The sequence below is a fragment of the Pogonomyrmex barbatus genome, unplaced genomic scaffold (assembly GCF_055798465.1).
Source record: "Pogonomyrmex barbatus isolate J1 unplaced genomic scaffold, ASM5579846v1 scaffold9, whole genome shotgun sequence".
Taxonomy (NCBI): domain Eukaryota; kingdom Metazoa; phylum Arthropoda; class Insecta; order Hymenoptera; family Formicidae; genus Pogonomyrmex; species Pogonomyrmex barbatus.
The window spans coordinates 2,305,536-2,326,589 of NW_028297193.1; the positions used below are offsets into that span (position 1 = coordinate 2,305,536).

At 31.5% G+C, this 21,054-nt stretch overlaps 4 protein-coding genes across 9 annotated transcripts; 2 read left to right on the top strand and 2 right to left on the bottom strand.

Moving 5' to 3' along the window:
- The first annotated feature begins 70 nt into the window (after positions 1-70).
- Positions 71-3,187, top strand: LOC105428804 (glutathione hydrolase 7). Of its 2 annotated transcripts, none has more exons than XM_011641309.3 (9): positions 71-209; positions 699-862; positions 929-1,089; positions 1,149-1,237; positions 1,317-1,571; positions 1,667-1,948; positions 2,014-2,089; positions 2,199-2,429; positions 2,512-3,187. In XM_011641309.3, the coding sequence occupies exons 1-9, from the start codon at positions 194-196 to the stop codon at positions 2,723-2,725; spliced, it is 1,488 nt and encodes a 495-aa protein (XP_011639611.2). In that variant the 5' UTR covers positions 71-193; the 3' UTR covers positions 2,726-3,187. The 2 variants fall into 2 exon arrangements, with proteins under 2 accessions (XP_011639611.2, XP_011639612.2); XM_011641310.3 differs by having other exon boundaries at positions 1,320-1,571.
- nac (GDP-fucose transporter nac) lies at positions 2,083-5,352 on the bottom strand. Of its 3 annotated transcripts, none has more exons than XR_016141288.1 (6): positions 4,569-5,352; positions 4,199-4,403; positions 3,834-3,972; positions 3,172-3,768; positions 2,634-3,090; positions 2,083-2,425 (listed from the first exon to the last, which is right to left on the bottom strand). XR_016141288.1 is itself a non-coding variant. In XM_011641311.3 (5 exons), exons 1-4 carry the CDS (start codon positions 4,631-4,633, stop codon positions 3,176-3,178), a joined length of 1,002 nt encoding a protein of 333 aa, XP_011639613.2. In that variant the 5' UTR covers positions 4,634-5,352; the 3' UTR covers positions 2,458-3,090; positions 3,172-3,175. The 3 variants fall into 3 exon arrangements, 1 of the variants encoding a protein (XP_011639613.2); XR_968042.3 differs by lacking the exon at positions 2,083-2,425 and having other exon boundaries at positions 2,458-2,776; positions 2,993-3,090; XM_011641311.3 differs by lacking the exon at positions 2,083-2,425 and having other exon boundaries at positions 2,458-3,090.
- A 1,624-nt stretch (positions 5,353-6,976) lies between these two features.
- LOC105428802 (mini-chromosome maintenance complex-binding protein) lies at positions 6,977-10,209 on the top strand. Of its 3 annotated transcripts, none has more exons than XM_011641301.3 (8): positions 6,977-7,137; positions 7,381-7,655; positions 8,171-8,524; positions 8,633-8,955; positions 9,030-9,209; positions 9,274-9,517; positions 9,591-9,761; positions 9,873-10,209. In XM_011641301.3, exons 1-8 carry the CDS (start codon positions 7,131-7,133, stop codon positions 10,065-10,067), a joined length of 1,749 nt encoding a protein of 582 aa, XP_011639603.2. In that variant the 5' UTR covers positions 6,977-7,130; the 3' UTR covers positions 10,068-10,209. The 3 variants fall into 3 exon arrangements, with proteins under 3 accessions (XP_011639603.2, XP_011639604.2, XP_011639605.2); XM_011641302.3 differs by having other exon boundaries at positions 6,981-7,137; positions 7,384-7,655; XM_011641303.3 differs by having other exon boundaries at positions 6,981-7,137; positions 7,443-7,655.
- Ip6k (Inositol hexakisphosphate kinase) lies at positions 10,121-19,547 on the bottom strand. Its single transcript, XM_011641296.2, has 5 exons — positions 18,249-19,547; positions 14,075-14,150; positions 13,656-13,812; positions 11,886-12,110; positions 10,121-11,617 (listed from the first exon to the last, which is right to left on the bottom strand). Exons 1-5 carry the CDS (start codon positions 18,320-18,322, stop codon positions 11,388-11,390), a joined length of 762 nt encoding a protein of 253 aa, XP_011639598.1. The 5' UTR covers positions 18,323-19,547; the 3' UTR covers positions 10,121-11,387.
- Between the last annotated feature and the right edge of the window lie 1,507 nt (positions 19,548-21,054).

The following is a 21,054-nucleotide window of genomic DNA, read 5'->3' on the forward strand; positions in this document are numbered from 1 at the left end:
GTAAAAGGAATCTGTCAAACTTCCGAAAAAGAAAGATATCCCCACCATTTATTTTTCTTCGTAGCTGTTTCTTCCAGCTTTCATTTTTTGCTGCACCAATTTTTATTAATATTTACGCAGTTCTTTTGGTATTCTATTAAAGAAATTTATATAAATATAAATACAACAGGAAATTATTTCCAGTCTTTAAAAAATGAGTTATAATACACGTAAGCATGAATACTGTCTACTCCATATCGACCTAAATATTTATTATTGTATGATATTTACAGATTGCTAATTAATTCCAATGAATGAAACTTTAAATAACTTAATCAATGATTAAATTTAATAAAATCATTGCAAATCGATGCATATTGTTTCTGTTCTAATTTTTCTTTCCATATATTAAACAGCAAAAATTAATTATTTTTAAGATATAAATATTAATAAATTAGAGTTTGCTTGAAGTTGCTTTCATATTCATTTTTACCAATGTAGATCACTTTAATTTTGGTTTTACTTTTCCTTTTTTTAATTTTTAATTTTTAATTCTAAAAATTAGAAAAAGATTGAAATTAAAGTTAAATCAAAATTGAAATTAAAACAGTGTACCTTGGTAGAAATAGACATTAGTCATTAAAGGTTGTACTCAAAATAATGATTAATTGGTTTTATATGTAAGATAAGAAGGAAGGATATAAGTTTACATGTTGCAGGTCTCACGGAAGAATGTCCTTTAACAAAGGAAAAAACTCACAAATACAGATTGTGCATCTACTGCGGCAATGGGCTAAGATTCATCATTGTTTGTTTTGTTGCATTGACTTTTGCCATCACTACAATGCTAGTGTTGCAAATTCTTTATACTGAAATACCACAGGTAGATATTAGAAATCGAAAAAGAAACAAATCAATTATGAAATATTTTGAAAATCTGTTGTTTTAGAACAATCTTCATAATATTCATGGAGCAGTTGCTACAGATTATGCCAATTGTTCTCAAATTGGCACTAAAATATTAACGAGATCAGGCAATGCAGTCGATGCCGCAGTAGCAGCAACCATCTGCATGGCTGTGGTAGCGCCTCATAAAACTGGTCTTGGCGGGTAAGACCATCGTCTGAATTAGTTCTGATTGTCGTTTCTAATCTTGATTTTGTTTCTAGAGGTGGTTATATAATGATATACAATTACAAAAATCACACAGACTATAGTCATCCAATTATCATTGATTTTGCAAGTAATACTACTAGAGGTAAATGCAGTTTAATGCATTAGTGTATTAAAGAAAAAAAAAATATATATATATTATACACATGTATTATACACAACAGTAGGTTCCTTTGGACGTTTGCCAGCTCTATTAAAGGGATTAGAGTTCGCTCAAAGATCATATGGTAATTTGCCATGGCGCGATATCATAGAACCTGCTGCCAAGTTAGCTCGAGAGGGATTCGTAGTATCCAAAGATCTAGCGGATGAAGTGTCAAAGAATCGGATGCTTTACGGTCCTTTGAATCCGGGAGATATATTGCAGTTGCAGGAACTTGCAAATACATTGGACACTGTGGCAGAATATGGCGCAAATGGTATGCGCGTTTGTAGCTTTCTTAATCATAGATGATTTCTATATAGTTTTATCTTGTATTTTCTTAAACAATTTTCTTAAATAATTTTCTTTTAGCATTATATAACGGTACTTTATCCTATAAAATTTTACACACTATCTTCCATGAGGAATCGCAGCAGTTAGCGAATTATCATCCTATTGTGACGTCTGCAAAAAAATCAATATTACATCGTCATACAATTTATTATCCGTCACATGCGATGTTTATGCAAAAGATAATCCAAGCACTGGAAAGTCTTCCAATTTCAGAAAATGCATCTACTATAGAATCTCAAGTTCTCGTTGCTCAGACATTGATGCGCGTATATTCATCATTTCCTTTAAGCATTCGACATAGTAAGTCAATCATTTTTGATTAATTATTAATACAAATCCGCGCTTATTAATGTCGTAAAACGCAGTTTTAGCAATAGACGAAACAACATACACTGGAGTCATGGCGATGGATTGGCAAGATACCTATGTTAGCGTTTTAACGTTAGTAACAGAATATTTTTATATATCTCAGATTTACATTATATATCTCAAATTATACATATCAGATAATTACTATCATTAATCACTGTTAATATTATAAACAATGCAGCGGTCTAAGTTCACCATTGGGCTCTCAAAACATGACGAACGCTGGGTTTTTATTAGACAATTTCGATGCCAATGACTTGGAATCATTCATCCCTGTTATTTTCCATCACAACGAAGAAATGTGTGGTTTACGTGGAGTATTTGGTTCGAACGATAGTTTTCTAAATGGCGAGATCCTCTATAATCTTATCATGCGCTCTCTAAATGTTTCCGCTGCGATAGAATATCCTAGGTATATAAAAAGATTTAATAATCTCAGATAAATAGATAAATATGATATATTGGCGCAGAGATCAGTTTATTCGTTTTTACAGATACTATTTTTCCTCTGATGGTATTTCTTTTATGAAGATTGAAAATAATCAAAAACATTCAATGGAGATTGCATTGCAAGCTCGATTATACTCCATGATATCATCTCACGACAATAACTTACCCATAAAAAGTGTAAATGCAGTTATTAAGAAGAAAGATTTGCTATCAAGTCACTCAGATAGTCGTGGAAATGGAATTTCATCACGATTTTAAGCCGTATACAAGGCTCAACTTGTCTTCGAGAATCTCGCAGATTACGCAATACTGTGATATTAAGAGATAATGTCGGATACTTATGAGCATATAATATATAGATGTAGAAAAAGATGATTTTTATATTGTCATATATAAAACAAATATTGTAGAAAAAGAAACTGACTGAATATTGTAAAATTATGGACTTAATATTTAAAATATTTAATATTATAATACTGTTTTATGCATATTAATATATATACACGCAAAGATATCTGTACATACGTATATACATATTGTTGCAAAATCGTTGGACAACCTTTTGCAATTTATGTGTATATGTAAAACTTCTCTTCCATATATTGCTATTTCTTCTGCGTTTCCTTAAAATATAAAAAAACATTTATGTACACACGCGTTGTGCAAAGTGACACTTTTTACATATAAAAATAAAATTATTATACCTTATTATACTTTCAACTGTCGTGTCTCATCTTTGTTATATTCTTTACTCAATTCTAGTTGCCTAATCCTCGCGTAAAGCGCACTGGCAGTAAGGACAACGATATTGCTTAACCACCAGAGAAACGATTTCTCTTCATTAAACCAATAAGTTGCTAAAACTGTTTGAGTACATGCTTTTGCGGTACCGCTGACGTTATGTGTCAAAGGGGACGTGACTTTTATTTGAAGTGCGGTAAAATATCCAATGGCAAAGCCGAATATACCACCGACTGTCATGGCACCCCAGAAAAAAAGATGTCCAAGCTTTTCATAATTATATATGATTGTCAGTTCGCCATTAATTATCATTAACGGGATGAAGATAAAAATGCTGTACACATTATTATAGTAAGAAAGTAACCAGATATCTTGATTTACAATTGGAAGTGTCTGTTTCATACGGATGGAATATAAGGATAACAGCAACGATCCAAGCACGCCGAAAAATGTCCCGAGAACAGACAGAGAACCCGCTATGTGTTCTTGATCGACTCCTAACCAGAATCCAGCGATAATTACCGTGCAGCAAATTATGCATTTGAGCGATGTTGTTTGCCCTGCAACTTTCACAAATTAGTTCCTCTAATAATTCCTAGTTAGTTTTACTAACTTAGTTTCTCACCGAGTAAAATATAAGTGAAAATAACATTAAATACCGTCGTTAACGAACGACCTACATAGTAAAATGCGACACCAACGTATTTCAAGCATAAGTTATTAGTCGCTATCATTCCAGTGAACAAGATTGATAATGGCAGTACCTATAACAGTTCAAACAAAATATATATATAAATATCTTGGTACACTTTTATAAAAATTGTTGAAAAGAGAAGAATAATAAAATTTAATGTCATTTTTCTATTCTAATTCAGAGTTTTTTCCTTCTTTATTAAATTTATTGGCTTTTTATACAATTTTTATACAATTTAATATAAAAATATTCGTGTTCTTTTTAAATCAAATAATCTTAATAATATCTTTACATACCTTTTTCAGTGTATCTTTTTTAAATGGATTGCCATCAGCAATTTGGATATAATCTGGGAACCATTGCGATAGTTTGTGTAAAGTAATGCAAATAATTACACTTACTATACATTGAAACCAAGTTACAAATAGAGGAGCATCCAAATTTACTGTGTCACTGGACAAGAGTGCTTTATTCACAAATACAGTCAGGATGGATATCACCCTGAAAATCATTTAAAAATATATTTGAAGAGATTTTGTTTAAAATTATTAAGAGAGATTATGGATCACATCGTTTTCCATATCTTAATGAAAATTCAATTTAAATAAATATATTGAACAATTAACAAACAGAACAAAGTGATTTAATATCTATTTCACGACTCACCAGTAGGCTGCAATCACAAATGTGATGTACATATATTTTGATGCCAATCTGCTTTCCAACTGCATCTTGACAAAACTTTCACAATTTTCGAAGCGAATAATAATCTCTGCCGAACTAGCAATCGTAGGGTTATTGCTGAATCGGCAGTCTGCATTAATTATGTGTCAAATTCTTATCTTTTGCATACTGCTACTTATATAACAAAAAAAACTCTACTCTAGAATTGAAACATTTCAACTAAATGTTAACTTTAAGATTGCAATTTAAAGATATATTCTAAATCGTTGCACGTGTACGTCTGCATCGAAGCTCGTCACATTCATATCAGAACATGTATGTATGTATATATGTATGTAATGATTACTGATAAGAGTGTATGATAGAAAAATTGTCATGTCTTTCTTTTTTCTCTTTAATATTCATTATTTCCAGATGATAATCAAAAATATAAATCTTATCGAATCAAAAATATAAATCTTATAAATAAATCTAATATAAATAGAAATAAATCTAATATCTTCACTTCAGAGTTTATTCAATTCTTAAATTTTATAATGGTCACACATGATTATGTGACATATAAATGACACTTTCTCTTTCGCCGGTTTGATAGTAAATCAGATTTCTGATTCATTAACAAAATAATTCTGCCGAGCAGAATTATTTTAGAAACAAAGTTGCAGTTTAAAAATCTGTGCAAGATACGGTTGGCCTTCTAAAGTGTCAAATCCAACCAAGTCGTTCTCAGCCAATAAGTCTATACATAGGTATATATGTACTTTCATTCATGCATGATATAGAGTCACGGATGAAAATTATTAAAGATCGTCAACCTTGAGTAAGTTTTCACATCAAAGAGACTCCGGAGCCGATTGAATTGAAGAATGCTGCTTCTTCCCACATAATTTTTTCCATCTAGTTCCCACATAGTTTTTCCCAATTAACGCCCACATAGTTTATTCCATGAAGTTCCCACATAGTTTTTCCCACCTAGTTCCCACATAGTTTTTCCCATCTTCTTCCCACATAGTTTTTCTCATCTAGTTCCCATATAGTTTTTCCCATCTTCTTCCCATATAGTTTTTCCCATCTTCTTCCCACATAGTTTTTCCCATCTAGTTCCCACATAGTTTTTCCCATCTAGTTCTTACATAGTTTTTCCCATCTAGTTCCTACATAGTTTTTCCCATCTTCTTCCCACATAGTTTTTCCCATCTTCTTCCCACATAGTTTTTCCCATCTTCTTCCCACATAATTTTTCGCATCTAGTTCCCACATGGTTTTTCCCATCTACTTCCCACATAGTTTTTCCCATCTAGTTTCCACATAGTTTTTCCCATCTAGTTTCCACATAGTTTTTCCCATCTTCTTCCCACATAATTTTTCCTATCTTCTTCCCTCATAGTTTTTCCCATCTAGTTCGCACATAATTTTTCTCATCTAGTTTTCACATAGTTTTTCCCATCTCTTCCCACATAGTTTTTCCCATCTTCTTCCCATATAGTTTTTCCCATCTTCTTCCCATATAGTTTTTCCCATCTTCTTCCCACATAGTTTTTCCCATCTAGTTCCCACATAGTTTTTCCCATCTAGTTCTCACATAGTTTTTCCCATATACTTTTCATATAGTTTTTCCCATCTACTTCCCACATAGTTTTTCCCATTTAGTTTCCACATAGTTTTTCCCATCTAGTTTCCACATAGTTTTTCCCATCTTCTTCCCACATAATTTTTCCTATCTTCTTCCCTCATAGTTTTTCCCATCTAGTTCGCACATAATTTTTCTCATCTAGTTTTCACATAGTTTTTCCCATCTCTTCCCACATAGTTTTTCCCATCTTCTTCCCATATAGTTTTTCCCATCTTCTTCCCACATAGTTTTTCCCATCTAGTTCCCACATAGTTTTTCCCATCTAGTTCTCACATAGTTTTTCCCATATACTTTTCATATAGTTTTTCCCATATACTTCCCATATAGTTTTTCCCATCTACTTCCCACATAGTTTTTCCCATCTAGTTTCCACATAGTTTTTCCCATCCAGTTCCCACATAGTTTTTCCCATCTAGTTCTCACATAGTTTTTCCCACTGCTATTATTGATTATTAATTTATATTTTGCTAATTCAAATTCATGATTTTTAATTATACAAATGTTTTACGAATGTATGAGCATATTTATAATTCTATAATATCATATATACATATATTACTGCAAAATTAATAACTTTAGCCTACAATTATTATCTCTATAGATAATCAAACACAAATGAATATATAAAAATGCATTTTTAAATAAAATTAATATTATGAACTTAATGAGAGAGAAAAAGACTCTTATAAGATTGTCGGTCTTTAACAATAGAGTTCACTGTTTTCAATCTTGTCCTAGGTTTTCCCTCGTTTTCCGTTCTTGGTGTATGTCGTTGTCGATGTTTTCCCGCCAAATCTTGTTGTGAAAGCGAGACGTAGCAGAGAAACTTTTCCGCGAGAGATTCTCAGCCGTTTTCAGTTTGATTTTTCTAACATTTAAACCTAGTTGTTGGATTAACAAGTGTTTCCAAAATGACATGTACGTATATTGCGGTTCGCATTTACATTTGCACAATTCATTGCACTTGTTCCGTTTCTTCTGGATCTGTATTTTTCGTAGTACTTATTTCAGATGAAACGTGACTTAGTTTTTTTTAGAAAAAAAGAAAGAATTTCAAAAATTTTAATTTTATCGTCATAAAGATATGCGTAGAATTTTACAAGCTATGCATTAAGTGAAACGTCTTTGGTCCACATTTATCATTTAATTTTCTCATTCTAGCAGTCGAAGTGAAGAACTGGACACCCGAGTATTACATCACAAATCAATCTGTTTGTCAACAGATTTTGGACAATCCGGCTGTATTGACAGAGATACCTTCATTAAACAATGTTCAACTGCATAATATCAGAGATAAAGAGTTAATTAGATTTCGAGGGATGGTTCAGGACATGTATGACCCCGAGTATTACTTTAAACATTACGAAGTGAAAAATACAAACACTGGAGAGAGTAACGTTAGATGTGGAATGTATGCAGATACAGCTCAACATTTGGTAAGTTATTTTCATGTTTGATATTTTTTTCATGTATTCTTACATCTGTCTTATAAACTCTGTGGGCTTGTTCTTTATTGCTATATTAGATTATATTGAAGATTATATTGTTTTCATTTCTACTAAATTTTAACTTTATTTACTTCAAATGGAGGAAGAGGTTAATATTAACTTAATATATATTAATATAAAATGTTAATATTAACATTTCTTTGACAAAATTTTAATAATTGATAATTATATAATAAATTTTTTAAAGGTTTTTTAAAGTATGTTTATATGTTTATTTTAAATATAAATATTCAGTTTTTTAAAGAACAGGCTTATTACTATTCCTACTCCTACATGAGCAGTGGATAAAAAAACAGAGTAAAAGTAAAATGCAGTATTAGGTGTGGGTTGCATTAAGAATAGTTTTATCCCATGTATAATACTGCATACATTTTTTTAGAAATGTAAGATCTGTTGAATATTCTTATGCAATATGATGTTATAAACTTTTATTTTGGCTATAGCCACATGAAGAAATAATGTTTTATTCCGACAAGAATGAAAACTCAGAAAGGCTAACTTATGTAGTTATTTCTATACCTGGATTAAATGACTGGGCAAAGGAAAAGAACACAAATATACAGACATCTAACACAACAATACATAATACTAGTAATAATAAAAGAAGTCTAGATGATAATGAAGTAGAGGAAATGGATTGTTCAGAGTCTGTTACGAAAAAAGAAAAAGTCTCGGCTGATGACCAAGATGTGAATATGAGCAATGGTCATGGTACCAAAGTTCAGAATTTATTATCAAAAGATCACATATTAAACTTTCCTGTCCCAATTGACGGAGGAAAAGCTTGTATAATAAAAGTAAATTATACAGAAAAAAAAAATATATATATATATATATATATATATATATATATCTTTTTACACTTACATATCTTTTTCAATACTCTTTTGATATTTATTTTTCAGGTTTACGATGAAACTGTTTTAAAATTGAATCAAGTTATCGATGTAATAGGATTTGTATCATTGGATCCAATGTTAAGTACAATTTATAATGTAGATGAGATGAACGAAGCTGAAGTACATACTCATAATCCTCCGGTCTCTCTAGTGCCTCGGTTACACACAGTGAAAATAATTGAGCTTACAAATTCGAAAATTGTAAACTCTCCAGAAATCATGTCTAAAGCACAGCTAATTAGGAGTGATCTGCATATAATATTGAGTCAATTGCTGTTTGGAGATAACTTGGCTGCAGATTATTTGATATGTCACTTGCTTTCTACAATGTATATATATTTTATCTTATTATTTCTTTAAAAATTTATATTATATGTGTAATTTTATTTTTTAATATTTTTAGATATATGAGAAGAGATTATTTTTGTCTTGGTACATTTCCACTGAACATAACGAATTTTCCAGCGAATAAACTCAAGACTTTTCCGAAAGAATTCTATAACTTTTTAACGTTATTCGTAGAGAAAAGTCATTTTCTGGAGGTGACTTTGGAAAATTTGAATGAACTAGCTTTAATTCCAAAGTAAGTTTGTCTTAACAAACGCATATTGCAACGCAATGACTAAATTTGCATTGTTCGGTTTTAGAAAGGATTATATATGCAACAGACTGACAAGTGGTATTTTACAACTGAGCAATAATACGCATCTTGTAATAGACGAAACTGGTTTAACCACTGGTACACTTACTACAACTGGCAAGGAGAATTATAAAGCTCTGTCTGATTTACTCATGTTTCAAAAACTGATGTACGACTTCAAATACTACACAATGGAATACGAAACAGATATTCCAATTTTAATATTCTCTGATGTCAAATCGTTTATTCCTGTAAGTACTTGTTTGCAATATACAATATATTATACTTTCTATGGATATTATTTTGTGAAATGTTTATTTTTAGTGTCCTATGCGAATTATTTTAAATATTGATGCAGAATCGGAAAATTTATATACTCAGATAGTTGAAGCTGCATATCAGTATTTGAAAGACGAGAATCGATTGGCGAATATTCATCAATACATAGAAACTTTGAAACATACAGAATTTGTTTTTAATGAAGAAATCACAAAAGTATGTCGTATTTGTTTGATTGTTAATACTAATATCTACATTCATTCAATTTATTTTAAAGATCTTTTACTTTATTCATATAATTTTTTTTTATACTCATATTTGCTCCAGGTTGTCCAAGATGATTTTGTGGAGATGCGCAGCAGAAACAAGAATATAGATGCGGATAATTTACATGCATTAATGGTTTTCGCTAGATTAATGGCCTTATCTTATGGACAAACGACCTTAAACACAGAATGTTGGAAGAAAACTGTGCAGTTGGAAATGGAAAGAATGAATAGGCTGCCACAACGTGAAAGATAATTGTTGGAACTCGGGAAAGAATTATAATACCAGGTGTATATTAAATTATATGATACTAATACAAATATTTATTTTATATTTTTGTAATTATTTGTAATTATTTGTAATTGATGTAAAAATTATATACCATTTTTTATATATATATACATTTTTATATTAATTACTACTCTATAAAACAGGACGGAAGTTTAGGACTTAACTTTTATTTACATAGATAAAGATCTCATTGGTTATATTTTAGCAAATAAAACTTTACTAATAAGTATCACGTTAAAATATTACCTATTAAGTACATTGGCTATAATCCATTTCATAAATTATAAAGTTCAGACTTACGTCTTTGTTTATTTTATTTGAAATGGAACTAGCACATTTGCATATTAATCGTTTTTTTCTTGTTGATTTCTTTGAAAATATTTCCTAGTAGAAATATTTCAAAGAATTATATTCTTTCCACATGTGTTAAACGTGAGACAATCCTATGTGTGTCATATATACGTGGTGCATGTATGTGCAGAAACCTATTGAACGTTGGAAGCTCAAAGCATTTGGAGTGATTCACATTCATAGATTTATTTCTGCGGTTAATTTATTTCTATATGGAACATTTAAATATATTTAATAATTTACGACGATTCTCTAAATAATGATTTCAAGGATCAATTTGATTTTCGATTGTCATATTTCTCTTTGAAAAATAATTAAGACAAGCTTCTTGTGTAATCTATTTTATAATATATATTCAATATATTTCAACGCATACATCTTCAAAAATTAGTAAACTTTGTTATCTTTTCTATCAGGAATACATTTTTTATGCTTTAATAATTATATGTATCTCTTTTTCTATATTCAAATAGCCTACTTAAAGTTATTTATGTCTGAAAATTATAGAAAATATTATATAAAATCTACTACTGCTCAATGATTACTACTTGTACAAAATCGTTTGAAATAGAAGTACAAAAAATAATTTTTATGATTTTCTGACATAAATAATTTTACAATTAAATTTTATTCTTTAAGATTACTTTTCATGTCTACTTACTCTTTCCAACGCTGTCGAAGAAAAGGCACAAAATATTTATTCATCAAAAATCTGAATACTTAATATTTCAAGTACCACAAAATTAGCATTACAGAATTTAGAAGCTTTTGTATGAATATTTGAGAATATCTATTATATCTGTAAAAGTTACTCTGTATAATATTTGTTATTTTCAGCTGTTTTCTTTTTTTAATTCTTTTTTCCAACATCTGAATATATTCTTATTTCACTTTTGTTCATGTTACAATTAAAGATCATATTTTTGTATCACGTTATGCACGCGTGTGTCCTGTTTCATCAAGATATGCATTATCGAGAACTCTCTGAACAGCATGTTCATCTTTGGCCCTACTAAGTCTCTCTTCACGTTCCCTTTGGACACGTTCTAATCCTTTCCTGGCTGCTTGAGCGTACCTCTTGGAAAGCGCGACTTCTCCTCTTGCTCCTGGAATGTGGCCTGTATAACCAACAATCGGCGGTCTTTCTGGGGAGACATGATAATCTACAATGATAATAATATTTAATATACATAATATTTAATAGATCTTAATGCTTTACTTCAATCGTGTGTGTGTGTGTGTGTGTGTGTGTGTGTGTGTGTGTGTGTGTGTGTGTGTGTGTGTGTGTGTGTGTGTGTGTGTGTGTGTGTGTGTGTGTGTGTGTGTGTGTGTGTGTAAAACAAAATTTTTCCAATTTAAAAATTTTGTTAATGAGAATTAATGTATTAAGTTTCTCGGTGAATTTTTAATTTTTACATAATACGCATATACCATAGGTCCTTCTGTCTTTGTCATGACCGTGATCGATTTCGATATCCACATTATCTGCTCTCGCTCGGGACAAAAGATTTCTCGGATCTGTTCGCTCGGCGTGAGCTCTCATTGCATCCCGTCGTGCTCTTAGCTTCATCTGCATCTCGTGCCATTCCTTCGCACCAGCTTCCACCGCTTTCATGAAGGATAGGCCGTATCTGCTGCTGAATCCAGGAATATATCCTGTGCAGTGAATTGAGATAACGTCAAATAAAAATCTCTTCGTGAAAGAATGCATATGAAAGCTATCATATTAAATGAAAATTAAATTTATCATATTTATTAACATTATCATATTTATCAATGATTAATTTGATCGCAACTTTTTATCGGTGGTGAATATTTCACGCAAATATCCGATTAATAATCTGTTATTTTCGCGAATGATACGTGTACGTAATTCTGCTTTCGCGAGTGAGTATCGTGAATGAGTGTGTGTATATGTGTGTGAGAAAGTGCCGTGCAGAAGCAACACTCGAGGGGAGAAGGAGGAGGTCCGGGATGGCACGACGGGTGAACAATTCATGACCCAATTGACTTAAAAAATTTATTATTGTTGTCCGTAACAGCATATATAGAGTCTGAAAGTGTTTGGAGGACATCATGAAAGTGAATGCCATATATTTTTTGAGATATATATATATATATATATATATATATATATATATATATATATATATATATATATATAGATAGTAATATATAGTTCTATATATTTATTTTGCTGTTAAGGGTAATTTTTATCTTTTGTACATCGTACGCTATTTTATTTAAAAAATATTTCATGAAATATTAATGATATCTTAATACTTACAATTATAGACATATATACAAATTTTCAATATAATTTGTAATTGTATTTGGACTACACAAGAATTAGATTTTTATTTGACAAATTTCTTGAGAGTTAAAAAAAAGAATGCTTTATTTCGATTTAATTAATTCTTTTAATAAATATTTGTTTAAAGAATGGACGGAAAAATTTAATAGGTGATAATTATTTTATATAATGTTATTTATTTTTTGGACTATTTAATATTTTTTTACTGTTTAATGTTTCGATTATATTTTACAGATTATTATGTATGTTTCAACTCTGTTGCACATTGAATCGATGAATGAATGAATTTTTTATGACTTATTATTTTCCTTTGAAATAAATTTGCGGAGGAAATGTAGGAGATATCCGTAAGTTTTTTTTCCAAAGATTAATATGCAAATTAGAAATGCAAATTAGTTCAGATATTATGTTTTAGATGTATAAATGAAGAAGGAATAATGTATATAGGTGACATATATATTTTCTGGATTGAGATTGTATAACTAAGTATTAGTTCTGCCATGCGCGCGATGCAATACACAAACTGCTAATTACAAACGATCTAGGTCGATTAGTGCTCACTAATCGCGTACATCGAAGGTCATGTCAAAGCAATTTCATTCTGTGTCAGTACTTTGAGGCGATAAAATAGGATTTTAATTGCAGATCTCCTTTTTAAATATTTATTGGACCGACATGGATCTTTCACAGCAGAATTTTGATAAAGATTTATTATTTATCTTTCAAATTCTTAAATTTTATAATCAAATATTTTGATAATCAAGATTTAAAATTAAATTATTATTCAATGAATAAATTATTATTCATTGATATCCCAAAGAATAGACATTTTTCTTTTTTTTTTATTTTGCTCGCGATTAAAAAGGATTTGAAGGGATATATCTTACCGGTATATCCTAGGATGTATGGAGGTGCCTTAAATGATCCAGTTTCGTTATGCCAATCTCTTTTAATCTCTTTATCTTGAAGACTTGGTAACTCCACTTCTCTACCAGAATTTGGCCTATATGGTCCAGTCTTAAGTATTTTCTTTTCCAGTAATTCCTAAGTGACAACAGATAATAGATACTTACACTCTTAAATGAAAAACTTAATTATCCATGATGCTTTAAAATTAAGATATCTTTTTTCATGTTTCTCTAAAATAAACGTTCTCACTTTCTCTCTCATTTTTATCATTTATATATATTATTATAATTATAATTAAAAGATTAATTATAATTATAAAATTACAATTAAAATTTTAATTTATATTGTACAATTATAATTTTTATAATAATCTTTTGATATTTCTTCTAATTTATACCTTCATTATTTCCTCCGTACTCGCTCCGAACCTCTTTCCAACACGAAATTTGAGGGTGGGACAGTGACCCGTGTACCTAAAAGTATACAGTTTGTAGTAAAAGTAGCATCTATTTTTGATAAGTTTTGATAAGTGTTTTTAAATAACAGTACTATTCTTCTATTAAAATTGAAAGAGGATTAAATTTTCTTTTTTTAAAATAAGCAACTGTATTAATATTACGACGCCGTTTCATGGTTGCGTTAGAGCATAATACAACATATCAAGTATATAATGGAAGATTTTTCGATCAACTTGCAGTGTACTTTTCCATGACCAAAATATGCTGGAAATAATATACTGGACGATGGACAGTCTAGCGTGCAAAATTATGACCTATTATATACCAACATGTTATAGATGCTCTTCAGTGAAGCGTATCTAATTCCTAAGGTCTTAAATGCCTTGCGCGACATATGTACCTACGGCGGATTCTTCGTTTAGATTTATACTCGTAGTTACATCGCTACTTATTGCAACGATGTAGGATATAATAAAATATGCATATTCCGGGAAAAAATGCGAACTCGCACGCGAGGCGTACTTGCTTACCCGTATAACTTCTATATTAAGTATACCGTGACTATTAAAATAATATATTACTCGGAAGAATCAAGAACGATCGGTGAATCTGTGATTGAAATAAAAGAACGCGAATTGTAGGATAATTGTCGGATATCTTTATTATTAAAGCGTATTTTATTCTCTTTATAAAAATAAAATTTCTCGGAAATATAGGCGTTAATTTTCGGACCGACTGAGATTTGGAATAATGTTTTCGGTTGTCTGCTCGATTCTCGTTCGGTCAATTGTGGGCATTGCTTTAAGTGTGCGTCTGAGAGAATAGCACGATCACAGCCGATCCCTAAATAAAGTAATCGCAGAACCGTAAAAGCGGACTACCGGTGACCCAGTAAACCGAGCCTTCACTTTGTGGCGGTCACGGTGGGATAACCAGCCAAAGTCACTCCTACACGGTTGTCACGAGACCCGGCTCCACTATAAGATCTGCATAAATCGTATCTGGGCCATTGAACCATCTTACCGTGTCCATATCGCAAGATCAGTGTCAGGGAAGGCAGATCGTTTTAGCAAACCGTTCGACGTGTCGTTCAGATTTCATTTAGACTTAAGTCTAAAGCTATTATTTCTTTTTCATTGCATCTCCAAAGTTTTTTTTTTTCCCCAAGAAAAGCTTTTTTCGTTCCCTTTTTTAATTTAAAAATCAGAATCGTAATATTCTTAAGGAAAGATTAAAATTGATCCAAAAGTATAGGATTAAAATCAAGATTGACGATTTAGATACTTGTATTATAAAATGCAGGAGAAAACTAGACTTCTGCAGGAAAAGAGAAGAACTGAAGAAGTCCTCGATAACCCACTTACTCGCTATCAGTCATTTTTTGCTAACCATTTTTATCGTAACGTGAAAGGTAGTGGAAGTCTGCCGGAAAGAGTAAACTGAGAGTTTCTACTTTTCTCTCTCTCAGACAACACCTCTTCTCTTGGGCAGCTCGTCGGTTTTCGATCCGCGTCTTTTCATACTCGGATCGATATACCGACTCTAGGGTAAATCATGATAAATAGTTCGAGGTGATTCGCCATACTACTAGAAGGGTAGTTTTGCGCGTGATGTAGCTTTGTGGGGGCGTGGGGGTGTAAATTGGCGCGGTACCAACCGCGGTACCAGCGCTCTCGTCCGCTCGCGACTTCGAGGTCAATACTTCGGGAACACATGTTTCCGGAGGTCATCTGGCGATCTAGTTTGAATCCGACAAAATCTCGAAGCCGAGACACGTTGGCCACTTCGATTTTCTCGTCCGATGTCCGTGCGATCGGTAAATATTGCGAATGCATAATGCATCAGATGCAATATACATTATAAGCGAGCCTACCTTTATTGCGGCTGATTTTTAAACAGGTTCGTAGTATTGAATGTATTAGCGCGTACTCAAAATTCCAATTATTTTATACAGAATATCAAAGGTCATGATATAAATCAAAATCTCATTTTAAAATCTCGCATATTAATGTTTGATAAAGTCTAGAAAACTTTTGTCTAGTCTAGAAAAAGTCTAGAAAAAGTTTTATGATATTATTAACATTTTTTGAAAGTACATAATAATAATCGTACTAACAGCATCTTTAAATCGCTTTCAATTTTCATGAATTACAAAGTGAAATATTGCTAATTGAAAAATTTCAAAATTTATTTATATTTGTCATGTACATAATGACTGGTCCTACATTTTTTTAAATAGTGTTTAATTAAGTGTCTAATTTAAAGCAGTGATCAAGTAGAAAATATTTTGTAATATATTATTTTAAAACTTATTTTTATTTATGCCTTTAAAAAATAATTTTATAATTGTTTGATATTATTACTAATATCAATGAACTTTGAGAAATTCATCAATGGATTGGATACCGTTTCTGCGGTTTCTTCCTTCAATTCAAGATCAAATTGCTTAGAATCATTCCCGAAGAAAAAAAATTCGGATCTGTTCTCGTGCAGAACAAGTTTGATTTCCTTTGGAAAATCAGATGCGGTTTTCTTACAAAATCAATTTCACGCTTTCTGTCTTTTTTGTCAAGTTTATAAAGACGCACTTTGTCAGATTGTCACTCATTTAAGTATTAATCCAGTAAATTCAATTTTCGATGCTATAAATGCATCTTATGCAAAATAAAAACAATTTGCTGAATTTGAATATTAGCAGATAAGGAATATCAAGAAAAATACAAAAATTAACAAATTTTTAAAACTTTTGCTGTGATAAGTTAAAAATAAGATTTCCAATTTGTTATGAATATTAATAACACTCACTTATCCCATTTTTCTGTTAATCAATTATTAATATAAATTTATTTGCTTATTATTTTCTAATACGCAATAAAGATTATTTTTTCGCATTGCTAAAATCTAATGTCTATTGGCTTCTATAGCAATTTAATATATTTATATGTTTTGCTCGCAGCGATATACATATACAAATAATGTGTATGTGTGTGCTATTAGATATTCCATCCATACATTTTAGATCCGTACTTTAACATGTGTGATTATGCATACAGAGTTATGATACCGTTATTATACGCGAATGTGACTTAACATAAAAGGCAGAATCTCAATTTTCTTTGAAGAAGTGATTGGATATTAATATCGTTCACATGATTTAACAAAGTCATTATATTTACATACACACACACACACACACACACACACACACACACACACACACACACACACACACACATACACACACACACACACAACATTTCTTAGATTTGATTATTGTTACCGTCACGATCTGGTTATATGTTAAAGAAATGCGAATTAAAGTAGATCTGATATCATAATATACATTATTCATTGTTATTTAGCGGTAGCTATAGAAATCGTTTTCGTCTTAGAAGTGTATTATTTCACGCGTGTTTTTACGTTTTTAATAATAAATAGATAATTAAGTTATAGATTGGAATAACTTTCCACCGCAAATAAGATGTACATTTATATAAAAAAAAGAAACAGGGCAAGTTTTATATGTACTTTTATTTATAATAAATATAAAAATAAGACAAGAGCGGAAAAAAATAGGATAAGAGAAAGTTGATGTTCACTTATATCTAATGAACTTTTCAATGGCCAATTAAAAGTATATTACGTATATCGTATACAATATCTAGTTCAATTACAAGCTTTTTTTGTTTGACGTCGCGCATGTGCATTATGCAACAACAATAAAGTTAACGAGACATTTAGCATCTATGGTAATGAAACCATAAATTCAATTAGATTCTTGTAATCATCGGACCAATTCTAGCAAGTCATAAAGTTCTGTCATTTAAAAACAACGTTCCATTATTATTTTCTCATTTCTTAACGATATATTATTAAAGATTTTTATTATCTTGTTTTCATGTCAGACAGAAGATATCTCAATAATAATTCCTGCTCTATCTATCGAGGGTCTTTTAATATTTTTAATATACAAAATAAATCCTTCACGAGATACAGACACGCAATCAGTAGTTAGATAGTTTCGTAAATATAAAGTATCGTGATTAATCGACACACGAAATACAAACCATATCAATCAAGATTGAAAATAAATAATTGATTATGTGCACTTACCCGGGTAAGTGAGCGCCATAGCTCTGCCTGAAGAATTGCTTCCTCTGCTCCTCGCACATCGCGTCGAATACCATTTTTGATCCCTGTCGATCTTGATCACGTGCGATCGTACTCACAAGTCACAATCCGACGACGTTCACCCTCTGAGAGATTCAACCCTCTTTTCATACCTTCCTTCCTCTCTTCTTCTTCTTCTTCTTCCGTCGATTGAATGTGCGTTTCTACCGGAGCATAATATCTTTTTATCTTCCGCGATGTATCCTACTTATTTATCATATCCTCTTCTCATCCTTTCTTCATTCGCTCGATCGTTCGCAGTTTGCGACGATCGATCACCATCGAGGACGCGGCCGCCGTCGATCAGTATCGATCTCGATCGGCGAATCTTCTTCGTGATTCTTCGCAACTGGGAATCGCTGTCTCCGATCGTCAGGATCGCATTTGGAAAATCATCGACCGTCCCGGCGGACGGGATCACACGATCGCGCCGAGGATGATCGCCGGACTGAAAGCGATCGGGTTGACGCTCGATCCACGGGCGGCCGGGGGGGATCGATCGGCGATCCGGCGTCGGCGTCGGTCCCGACGACGATCGCGCGAATCGTCGCACGCGGCCGGCGCGTTAGTGAAACAGGACTGTATATAGCCGAGCCGAAGACACATAATGCGAGCCGCGTCCTACTAAAGGCGCCCCTCCATTTCCGCGCGGCGCCCTTTAAGGGGTTCGGCCGCACCACCGTCGCGGTCGTGTCAGCGCATCCGTACCGCTTAATCGTGCGGAACGCATCGACACCGGAAGCGATTTTCAGAGATTCACTCTCGGACGCGTTAGTGTCGGTCCACAATAAGTATTTAATCTTTAAGCCGTAAGAAATTGACTAATCATAGTCGAGTATTCTTTTCATATTCGATTACAATTGGTCAATTTCTTACTTCTTAAAGCTTAAATCACCTATTGTGGACCGACACTTACTGGTCGTTAACCCTTCGCTGCCTTGAGTCGGCGTGGTGATTTAGCATAACGCCGCACTGTGTGTCCATGGTGATACCACCCTCGCTCTTCATACATTCGACATCGGCCGATCTTACGGCCGGATGAATATTTTTTTCTCTGAACGTCAGGTATAGTAAGCGAGTTATATAAAAAGCGGTCTGAGACATTAGCGGTCGACGTTATCTCCTTAGTCGGCGCAGTGGTTTATGACATACTGTATTACTGGTGATCCTGTACTCATTTTTTATCTCGACGCTGGTTTATAGTAATCGTGCACATACTTATTAATAAGGAAGTTAAAAAGTTGCAAAGATTATATAACGGTGTAACATTATGATGGTGATCTTTTATATAGTGCAGATATATATATTTTTAATACGCTAAAAGCAGTAATCGCGCAATTATAATTTATGTTACAAATGGTGGCCTTGAATCTACTTTACTTACTGGAAAAATGAGAACAGCAGAGAAGCTCGCCGTTGAACACTTTCGCGCAAATACTTCATGTCTTCTTGCGTTCACTCTTTGTTCTCTTTTAACATTTCTCGTCTCGATTTCAGAATCGCGGATATTTTTTAGTTTACTAAACAGCTACAGACGCTTTCTCGTTTCTTCTGCGTTTCATCGATAACTAGGAGACACTTAAGTAGCAAGTAGCGGAACGGTCTCCGGAGTAACTCTGACGAAAAATCGATATAGAGGGTTGAATGTATCACTCATTCTCCTCACGAAAGCCGTCTTGGCGAACATGAGTATCACTTTGATTTTTATAATGCACGCGATGTGACTTGATAATGTCACGTCGAGCAAATGTTCAATAATAAAGCTTCGAAGAAATATAAATAAATCATTTATTATTAGAAATCTCTTTAGAAGTAAAGAAATCTCAAATTTATTGCAAATACTAGAAAACCTCTAACTATCGATTACAACTAATTTCCTCTAACATATTTTATTTTAAGTAATACATTTGAGTGAAAATGTATTTGTTAAACTTTTAAAAATATTTCTAATGAAAAAGATAATGATGTATAGAAAAAACTTTAGCATTATACAGAAAATGTTTTTGAATTGATTATATTTTATATTAATAATCTCAACTATAACTGTTTATTATTTAATCTATATGGAAATGTGCAAAAATGTTAATTTTTTAATGTTAATTTTTTTAATTATTGTGCTTTATAACTTAAATTAAATCATTTAAAATTATTAGAATAGCATTTAAAACTATAGTAGCAGTCAACAATAAAATATTATTTTTCGATTAATAATTTTAACACGGTTTTCTTATGTCCAATTTTTAACTTTGTATTATATTGATTATGAAAGTTCGTAAGATTGTTAAAATTTAGACAATTAACTTATATAACATAATATCAATTTTATCATTTTTCATTACCTCTCCTCATAGATTTTATATATATCTACAATTTTATAATATCTAATTTTTATTTATGACTGCATATTTATCGTTATCATCCATGTTTGATTATTCATAAGAGTGATAACTTTATAAAATTATGCAGTTTTGTATATAAAACAATATATATAATATTACTATATAAAATATGAATATTTAAAATATATGTATAATACAAATCTAATAAATTAAACGATCGAAAATTTCAACAATCGATAATGTTAATCTTTAGTTATCTTTGAACTTCTATTGAAAATTTATCTGTAGTCAATGATTTTTATAATATCTTGATCGTCAGTGAATTAAGTTAAATTCATTGATGTTACTGGTTTTTAATAATACAAATTTCACATTATTTAATGTTGATAAAATCGCAATTGATAACATTT